This window comes from Pristis pectinata, chromosome 8 (genome assembly GCF_009764475.1).
Source record: "Pristis pectinata isolate sPriPec2 chromosome 8, sPriPec2.1.pri, whole genome shotgun sequence".
NCBI lineage: Eukaryota > Metazoa > Chordata > Chondrichthyes > Rhinopristiformes > Pristidae > Pristis > Pristis pectinata.
In genome coordinates, this window is record NC_067412.1 from 31,262,366 (window position 1) to 31,272,970 (window position 10,605).

At 41.3% G+C, this 10,605-nt stretch overlaps 1 protein-coding gene across 1 annotated transcript; it reads left to right on the forward strand.

Annotated features, from left to right (window-relative positions):
* The first annotated feature begins 1,405 nt into the window (after positions 1-1,405).
* mrps34 (mitochondrial ribosomal protein S34) lies at positions 1,406-7,290 on the forward strand. The gene is made up of 3 exons (XM_052021455.1): positions 1,406-2,115; positions 6,304-6,346; positions 6,898-7,290. Exons 1-3 carry the CDS (start codon positions 1,798-1,800, stop codon positions 7,188-7,190), a joined length of 654 nt encoding a protein of 217 aa, XP_051877415.1. The 5' UTR covers positions 1,406-1,797; the 3' UTR covers positions 7,191-7,290.
* Positions 7,291-10,605: the final 3,315 nt, after the last annotated feature.

Here is a 10,605-nt window from a genome sequence, read left to right on the forward strand (position 1 = left end):
TAGCTTAGTTTGGTTTGATATATTGTTTATAATTTTTCTTATTGATTTGGGGAATTTTTTTTCTCCTTCTTTCTTTTACATATATAATAAATCTTTTTCTTTCCTTTCTTTTATATTATATTCATTTACTAAGAGATCATTGGATCTACAGATTTTTTATATTTTATTGTTCTTTATGCTTATCCAGGCCATGATTGTTCTCCTGATCTCTTTGTATTACATGTACAAACATTGATGTTATATATTAATCTGTATTAATTTGAAAACTAATAAATAGATTTAAAAAGAAAGAAAAACTTTCGTTAGGCCACATTTGGAGAATTGTGTGCTGTTCTGGTTGCCACACTAAAGGGTGTGGATACTGTGGAGAGGGAGCAGAAGAGGTTCACTGGGACGTTGCCTGGAATGGAGTATATTATCTACTAGTTTTCTCTGGAACAGTGAAGCTTGAGGGGTGACCAGATAGAAGTATATAAAATTATGAGAGGCATAGATAGGTTAGATAGTCAGGGTTTTTTTTCGCGGGATGGAAATGTCAAATACTAGGTTTAAGGTGAGAGGGGAAAAGTTTAAAGGAGATTTGTGAGGCAAGTTTTTTTTACACAGGGTGCTAGGTGCCTGGAACACGCTGCCAGGGGATATGGAAGAAGCAGATATGATATGAACAAGCAGGTAATAGAGGGAAACGGACCATATGCAGGCAGATGGGATTAGTTCAGATTGGCATCATCGTCAGCTCACACATGGTGGGACGAAGAGCCTGTTCCTGTGCTGTATTGTTTTAGGTTTATGTTCTATGTTCTGGCATTTTAACTTTGCTTCTATCTCCAGAGATGCTGCCTAACCCATTTTCACTCCTGACTATTTCTCCACATTTTGGACTGACCTGCCCTACTGAGGATGGTAAGCAATGTCAGTTTGTGCTTCAGAATTTTTGTTTGGCAGATACCTTTATTTGCACTCATTGGGCAGACTGACATTGTTTGCAACTTCTAAGTGAAGTACTGAGGGATCTAGGTGTTAAAGCACACAAATCACAAAATATTAGCAGGCAGGTGCAGCAAGTAGAAGGCAAATGGTATATTAGTATTTATTGCAAAGGGGTTGGAGTTTAGAAATAGGGAAGTTTTGTTTCAATTGCAGTGTGTTGGTGAGCCCACGTGGAGTACTGCAGAGTTTTGGCCCCTTAAAGAGATTCATCAAGCTAATCCTGGAATAAGAGCGACCAAAAAAATTGGGTCTGCATTCCTTGGAGTTTAGAAGAATGAGGGGATGACCTTATTGAGTAATGTAAGGCAGGGTAGATGTTCAGATGTTCTCACTCGTGGGACAGTCACGAACGAGGGGACGTAATCACAAGAGGCCGGTCATTTAAAACAGATGTGTTGAAACTTCTTTTTGTAGAGAGTGGTGAATCTCTGGGAATTTCGGCTCCAGCGGGTGGTGGAGGCAGATCATTCGAGGTATTTAGGGTGGAGGTGAGGGATAACATTTGTGGGATTGAGGGCCATGGAGAACTGGCACAGAAAAGGTACTGAGGGGAGTATTGATGAGCTATGAACATACTGACTAGCAGGGCAGGTTTCAGGGATCTTGCGGCTACCTCCTCCTCCGATTTTCTTGTGCCCTTCTGGTGCTATTTCTGCCCCAGGTAAATCCCGACCAGGATACAGCACCCGGCGCGGAAGGAGCGGGGGGACGGGTTTGAGCGTTGCAGCGGGGTGCGTCCGGTGTCCCTCCTTCGGCGTCCGGGTGGTGGGAGAAGGTGGCGGCCGCTGGCAGCCACGTCGCCGAGCCATGGCCCGCAAGAAGAAGGTGCGCGCCATCGCCGCCATGGCCCGCAAGGTGCGCGAGTACTGGGCGCTCAAGTCGCGGCCGCGGGACAGCGAGCGCTTCGCCCTGGACTACGAGACCATGAAGCGGCCGTACAGCGGCAAGAAGCTGCCGGTCCTGGCGCACCGCGACATCCGCACCGAGAGCCGCCTCTTCCAGCTCCTCAACCGCCTGCCCCTCTTCGGCATCGGCCGCCTCGTCACCAAGAAGTCCTGGCTCCTGGCTTACGACGAGCCCTGCTACTGGGTTATCAACAAGGTCAAGGTGGATTACACCGCCCAGGTCAGCCTATCTCTCCCCTTCCACCACTCCCACCACTGATCCTTCCCCACCCCTCTCATTTCCACTGTTCCTCCGCCCCTGCTTCTCTCAGTTCATGATGAGCCCTGCTACTGGGTCTTCAACAAGGTCGAGGTGGATTCCTCTGCCCAGGGAAGCCTATCCCTCCCTTTTCCTCCCACCCCCGTCACCCCCTACCCTTCCCTATGCAATCTGCCTCTCCCCATTTACCTCCATTATCCCTCCATCCCTCCCTATTTACTCCTACTCTCCCTCTTCATTCATCCCATGCCTCCATTCACTTTGGCTCACCCACCTCCCTTCTCCATTCACCCTATATTTATTCCTCTGTCCTATCCTCCATCAGCTCAGCCCAGCTTTGCCCTAGTCTAAATCCAGAGCCAGTGATGTGGGGCTCAATCGAGAGTCAAATTTTTGGGTTGGTAATGATTGGAATTGCTGATGTCTAGTTGGGTTTTGTCATTATTGAGCCTTGCTCTGCTCCATCAAAACAGTTTGTTAGTCCCAAGGGTTAATTTGGAAATTAAAGATGATAATCCAGTTCTTTTTGTCTGCTTCCGGTTACTATTGTTGACCATGAAGAACAACATGCAAGATCATTACTAATTATTGATATCATTCAGTTATTTAAAGCTTAACCCCTTTCTACTTCAAGATGTATTCAAATGTGTACATTCCATCATAACCACCATGACTGACCATATTCTCAATGAACTGTTGACTATCAGGCATCCCTTATCTTGGATGCTGAATTTTCCAAGTTTGTTACCAACACCTAACGTCTCAACAAAACCACCATGGCACCTCTATCTCAATCCCTTTTCCCGATAAACCTGATAATCCCTTAAATCTACACTTATCATTTCCAGAACTCCATCTGAGTACCTTCAACCAGTTTTCTACCCACGCTACAATGCAGAAACAGCTTGAATCTAAGTCCAGATGACTTCATCTATGATGATTAAATGGCACCATGCCCTCTCATCATCCAAAATGTCTTGGTAACCCCCATTGTTCAGCTGAGTGCAACATCCTTCACCCGTTTCCATTCTTGTCTATCTAATTTTAATCAGGGAATCTTGTATAATGGTTCCTCTTACCGTCCAATGGACCTGACCTTCTCTCTCACCTCTACATGCTCTTGCTTGGCAATATCATTTGAAAAATGATTTCCAGAACCAGACTGTTCACAACCTTGATGAACTATTTGATCCTGAGTTGAGTTTCAAATCCTGTGTACTTCACATTGCAATGACCTCTTAGTCTAAAAATTATTTAATTTTTAAATTCTTAACCTTTGCTGTCTGGCCTTGTCCTTCTCCATTTCCTTTCGTCGCCATAACACTGACCCCCCCCCCCCCCCCCCAGCTTTAACCTCAACATTTGTACTCGTGTTATCAAACATTTAGGAATTGACTTCTGGAACTCTAATTCTCTCTGTATTCCCAAAGACTTACCTCTTTGAGCAGCTGTAGGTCAGTTGTCCTGCAGTTTCCTCCTTTGACACAATGTCAGTTTTTGTGTGATTATGCTTATGTGAAGCACCTTGGAATGTTTTCTTACAGGCAGTGTTACTATACTGAGCACAATTAGCTGGAAATCTATCTTCTGTTAGGCTTTCCTGTTCAATCTTTCCACTTGTGCTTTGAATGTATCTGGGTGTTTCTATTTTGGGATGTTTGCTTTCATATTCAATTAGAGGTGTCCCAATCATTGCATGGAGCAATGATAACAGTTTATTTTAGCACCTGTAAATCCAGTTGAACCAACCTAATGACTCAAAGAGAGGATTAAAAATATAGGCATGCAGAAGTCATTTATATGCAATAGCACTCTGATAATCGGGCATGCTCAGCATTTTGGTGTGGGACCAGCAGATTTTCTGGAGTATTGGATATTATTCCTATTAATACCCTAACACATTTTAATTCACTTTTTTGAGATGTTTTGTGGTATTTTAATAAATTATAGAGTGAATCCAGTAAGTTTAAAGGGAGCATGGGAACACGGACCCTGGTGAGTTTCAGGGGAGTGTGAGAAACATCACCTGGTGAGCCAGATGCCAACCATTGGGATTTTTGAATAGTCGGAAAGTGGATTATTGGAGTTTTACTGTATTCCTTTAATGCAGTAAAATATCCCAAGACATTTCAAGGCAGCCAACAAAATTCAACACCAAACGACAGGCATTGAGATGAGTGACCAAAAGCTTGGCCAAAGTAGTAGGGTAACGACGTTGTCACTTATCCATTCCCGAAGGTAGTTGTGACTGAACTAAACCAAAATCAACAAAGCTTACAGTTGCAATATAGAATGGTCATCTTGAGACAGAAATTAAGTTTATTGTCATTTGATTTAAGCAGATAAATGATCAAACTTCAAAAAATGGGTGTGCATGCAGGACTTATGGAAATGCTTTGCTGTAATGCTTACAGAGTATTCACATCTCTGTATATTTATTAACTGCTTAACCTTGTGGAAGTAATATATTTATGTACCTGAAAGAGCAACTTGTCTTGGCTCATTACATCAGGATGTTGTGTAATGGCTACTAACGTGATGATGCATTGCCAACCACCAGATTTGTTAGAACCTGAAGTATCTTCTCAGTAGCTGCAAATTGAAAGATTATTTATCTCAAGAATTTGACATGGATACCCTCCTGGACAACTTGAAGTGTGCCTTTTAATGATCTAATTGTTTATGCTGTCCACCTGTAAGGGTGCAAACATGGAGAAAGACGTCTTTTATATTTTCATTAGTTAAACCATAACTATTGGATTTGGAACAAGGTAAAACTTTCTTAATACATAGAATTATGTACAATAAACTGCACAGAAATGGGCCTTTTTGATATAGTTAGCCCTGAGAATTAGTACAATAGCATTGCCTACTACTGGGTCTCGATCCTTCCCCCGCGCCCCCCCAACCCCTCCAGCAGTTTATTTTTCCCCCTTTGTGTAGTGATAGAGTCATGGAGTTGTACAGAACGTAAACAGACCTTTGGCCCAATTCTTCCATGCCGCCCAAGTTTCCAACCTGAGCTAGTTCCTTGCCTGTGTTTGCCCATATCTCTAAACCTTTCCTATCCAGGATCTTGTAGTATTGACTATCATTGTTACTGAAAAAGAAAGCCTTTAATGTAAATTGATTATTTCACAATATTTTCATGAATTTGGCATTTCAATGGTGCTCCCTCATCTTGAAAGAATGTCTACAATAATGTAATAGTTAACAAATCCATCAACAGTATAGATGACAGAATTGATAAGACATTCCTCTAGCATCCTGTATACTCTCTTCCATTGACTGGAAATCTGGTTTCCTCATAGTTCTGTTTGAACTTCACAAGATAATAGTGTTTCAGTAGATAGAGAAAACCTACGCACAATAATTCTGTGAATAGCAATGATAATGGAGTGAACCCTTAGCAGAGAAGATATCACTGAAATATTTTCTACACTGAAGTGGGGAAAAAGAAGGTACATCCTTCAAAAATAAACAATTTGTCAAGATGTACCAGCAGAGTATTTTGCTACCAATTTTTATTTTTAAAATCACCCTATTCAGGAAAAATGCTGGAAGTTCTGATGAAAGATCATTGACCTGAAGCATTAACTCTGTTTATCTCTCTCCACACATGCTGCCTAACTTGCCAAGTATTTCCAGCATTTTCAGCTTTTATTTATGAAAGGATACTATTAAGTATTAAAACAAAAACAAAATACTGTGGATGTATTTTGCAGGTCAGGCAGTAGCTGTGGGGAACAGTTAATGTCTTGGGTCAGTAAGGTTTCACAAGGACATCTATTGGATCTCCTAGATTCTGTTGCCAATGAGAAGGTAAGATTCTGCTGAAAACCAAATCATGTTTTACAGTAACTTTTAGATTGGTTTTCATATTACGTGCATGCAACCATAGAGCACAGAGATTACATTAAAGAAAACAATCAAAAGCTCAGGGTAAAATATTGAAAGTGAGAAGGATAATTGACGGTACGTATTCACACTAAATTCTCTATCCTGTCAGATTTCTAGTTTTTTAATTAATATTTCCACTATCATAACTTTTGCCACCAGTTGCCTTGCAAGTGATCAATAAGAATATTCTAACAGTAAAGAATTAAAGCTGTTGCTGTCACTGTAATTAAGCTATATTTCTCCCTCCAGGATATGGACCATGGAAAAGCATGGGGAGTGCTAACATTCAGAGGTAATTTTGGTGCATTTTAATCTACAACTCTAAAGCTACAGTAATCTTCGACTGTACAGAAAGATGACAATCATCCTGCTGGGATTTGGACTGACTTCAGTCACATTGCATGTGGAAGAGTAAAGAAGGTTGTGAGTGTGGGGCAATGAAGGAAGGAGGATGCAGGTTGAGCGGATGGACAGGGGGAGGGTATTTATGGAGAGGATAGATAAAGGAGAGGGATGAATGAGAAGACTCCTGGAGGAGATGTGGCTGCACATTGAGAGGCATTTATGAGAGGGAGCAAGTAAAGTATTTACCTAAGAGCAAATCATATTTTGGGTGGAGATTATTTGTTGGATGGAAGAGTGCAGAGGCATCAAAACAAACTATTTCTTAAAGGACAAAGGCAGTGTTTCAGAAAACAGTTCCTCCTGAATGCAGTTAATGTATATATTTATAATATTGCAGGTGATTGAGTGGGTGTTTAATTTTTGGGTTTGAATAAGTTGCCCTGTCAAGATTCTTGTGTTCAGTGAAGTAGACTAAATTCTTCGTTCTCTTGCATCTAGGGAAGACCGAGGACACAGTTAAAGAAATAGATAAAGTCATGTACCATGATTGGCGTCTAATACCAAAACACGAAGAAGAAGCTTTCAAGAGGTTCACCCCTGTTCCTGAGGTGAATATCCGCTATGTCTCTTATCCTCCTTTGCTCCGTGCCATGATACTGGCTCAGAGAGAGAAAATGGGGGAGCCTACAGGAGAGGAACCCATGATTGATCTACAAAGAATTCGCCACTTTCCAAAGGACTACTTTAAAAATCTGGACTCTAAGAAACAAGCTGAGGGCACTGCAGTGTAATAAGACTATTACACTGAGATATTAATAGAATAAAATGCCAATTTTCCCCTACAACTTCTGACATGCTAGTCATGTTTAATAAAGTTACTTTTTGTATCAAGATGTAAATTCTAAATGGAATGCATAACATTGAAGGCAGGAAAGGGCTAACTGCTCCACTAAGCTGGCACCACACTCAACATGCCTAGAATATCAGAACTAGTCAGTTAAGGGTAAAAACAACTTGGTTCGGTTTCTGATGGTTGCAATGATGGAACCAATGACTGGGAAATAAGATTTGTAGTGAAATTAGAAATCAGTGTATTTGGTCATTTCGACATTTGGGAGGAATTTTCTGCTTATACAGTTATGGATTTTGGATTCCACTAGATGGAGCTATAACTCCTTTTTAGTTGTCCAATAGCTGGATCCTATATTCAATGGTGGTAACTTTTTCAACAATGTCAGTGGTACAGAACATTGCATAACATCAGAAATTGGGATGTTTGCTGATACTTGCAATGTATGGTTTCATTCATTATTTCTTAAATAATCAGTTTGTGCCCCTGTGCACCAAACATGAACAGCTGATCAAAAGCAAACAAATTTTTTACTTGTTCTTTTTGCAGGGTGTATGCACTGCTGAAAAAATTAGTATTTATTGTTTGATACTAATTGCCTATAAGATGGTGATGAGTCACTTTCTTGAAGTGCTGCATTCCTTCTGGTAAAGGTAATGTCAGAATGCGATTGGGCAGGGTATTCTAGGATTTACAGGCAGCAACAACAGAGATTTAAGATATCTTTATTAGTCACACGTACATTGAAACACAGTGAAATGCATCTTTGCGTAGAATGTACTGGGGGTGGCCCACAAATGTCGCCACGCTTCTGGCGCCAACATAGTGTGCCCACAACTTCCTAACCCGTACGTCTTTGGAATATGGGAGGAAACCGGAGCACCCGGAGGAAACCCACGCAGTCACAGGGAGAACATACAAGCTCCTTACAGACAGCAGCCAGAATTGAACCTGGGTCGCTGGCACTGTAATAGCGTTACGCTAACCGCTACACTACTGTGTCTGTATTTCTCAGTCAGGATGATGTGTGACCTGGAAGGGAACATATAGGGGATAATGTTCCCATGCAGCTCACAATTGGCTGCTAATGACTATCTCCAATAAGAGAGAATCTGATCACCTTCTCTACATGTTCAATACCATTATCATCACCAGCTCTCTGACTGTAACCATCCTGTATATCACCATTAATCAGAAATGTAACTGGACATCAAACATATACAGTAAGTTAGAGGCTGGAAATTCTGCAATAAATGACTGACTCCCAAAAGCCTTTTCATCATCTACAAGCCATAAGAGAGGGGTGGAATACTCTCTACTTGCCTGGTTGAGTGCACCCACTATAACATTCAAGAAACTCAATATTATCTAGAATAAAACAGTACAATTGATCAGCACAATGTTCACCACCATGAATGTTCACTTCATCACCAGCACCTCATGGCTGCAGGCTATCATATCCACTATGGACTGCAGTTACTCATTGAAGCTTCTGTAACTGCACCTGAATCTGTGGGCTCTTCCAAGTAGAAGGAGGCAGGCAGAAGGTGCATGGAAGCACCTTTACCCTTAAGTTTCCTTCCCAAGCCACACACATTCTTTGGTCAATATCCTGAAACTCCCTGCCTGTGGGAATATATTCACCACAAGGATTCCAGCATTCAAGAAAGCAAAACTCCTCAAGTGCAATCAATAAGCATCCCAGGGATACATCATGAGAACAGATAGAAAAGTAAAGAAAATGTTACAGCCTAGCTGTCTCGTAAATATAAATTAAAATATCAAATTATGTTTCTCCATAAAGCCAATTTTAAATCTCTGAACTGGGAACAGATTCAGACTACAGTGACCAGACAGTCTGAACTTTTGCAGTCTCTACTTCTGACAAATTAAACAATATACTTTCACAAAATATATCCCAAGAGAAGATGATAACGGCCCAGAATTTCCAAATAGCGGCATGACTCTTGCGCTCACTACGTCCTGCACTAACCATCCTTCTTTGCAGAAGCCATTCTAGTCTTCATTGATCAGGCCTTGCACAGCATATCTCATTGAGAAACAAGACCAAAACAAGCTCTACCCACTGAAGATCAACTGACAATTGTCAAAGCCACATATTAAGATTAACAGGAGACACAAGAGACTGCAGATGCTGGAATCTGGAGCAACAAACAATCTGCTGGAAGAACTCAGCAGGTCTGTGGGAGGAAAGGAAATCTGAAATATTTGGGCTGAAACCTTGCATCAGGACTCAATTAACCAGCTGTTAAACCTGTCAATAATATTTGGGAGTTTCTGAATGCATGGACTAATAGAGTCATACATTATGGAAACAAACCTGCTGGTCCACCAAGTCCACACCAACTATCAAACATTCATTTACACTAATTCCATTTTATTCTCCCCAGATTCCTAGCAACTTCCCCAAAATTCTATCTCTCACATATATAAGAAGGAGGAATTTATGGTTGCTACTTACCAATCGATGCATCTTTGGGATGTGGAAAGAAACTGGTGCTCCCTGGAAAGTGCAGTCACAGGAAGATTGTGCAAACTCTGCACAGACAGCACTGGAGGTCAGGATCGAATCTGAGTCACTGGAGCAATGAGGCAGCAACTCTATTCACTGCAGCACTGTGCCACCTCTGACTTTAAGAAATATTGAAAACTACAAACACTACTAAAACTAAGCACAAAATAATTAATGATTATTATTTTGAAAAATATTAAATTGCAAAATAAACAATTTAAATTATTTAACTAACTCAACTAATTAAAATAAATGCTAATTGTTTACTACTTGGATGCTTGTAGCCATTCACCTCCATTGATGTGAACGCAGTTTCTACACCAGATACTACTTTCAAGTGTCGGGGAATTGCAGAAAGTGCCATGAGGAGGTCAATGGTGGAGCATAATCTGCAATACCCTGGGAAACGCCCCATGAGAAGTTCAGAATTTCATGGATTTTTTGTGGGTGTTCTAATCTGCCAGCAGTTATCAGAAAAATCTGGACTGATAAGTAAGGAGGAGCAGCAGAGCTTTGTAACAGTGGGAGAATTTAAAAGAGCCATCAGTACACCAGCCCTGTTAACTGGTACAGTTTCCAAGTGAGAAGGAGGAGAAGAGCTTTGTAACAGATGTATTGGCTAAACTGAGAGACCAAGCAGCCAATAAAAGAGAGCCAGGATATAGCAGCACAGCCATTGTAGAGCAAGCCAGTGCCTGACTGGGGAGGCTTTGGCCCAGGGGACTTTGGTGAGGAGACCGAGTAAGTGGCCCAGGAGTTGGGAGTGAGAATGGGAACTTTAAAAAGGCAAGTCTCATTGATCGGCTAATCGGAAGGCACTTTA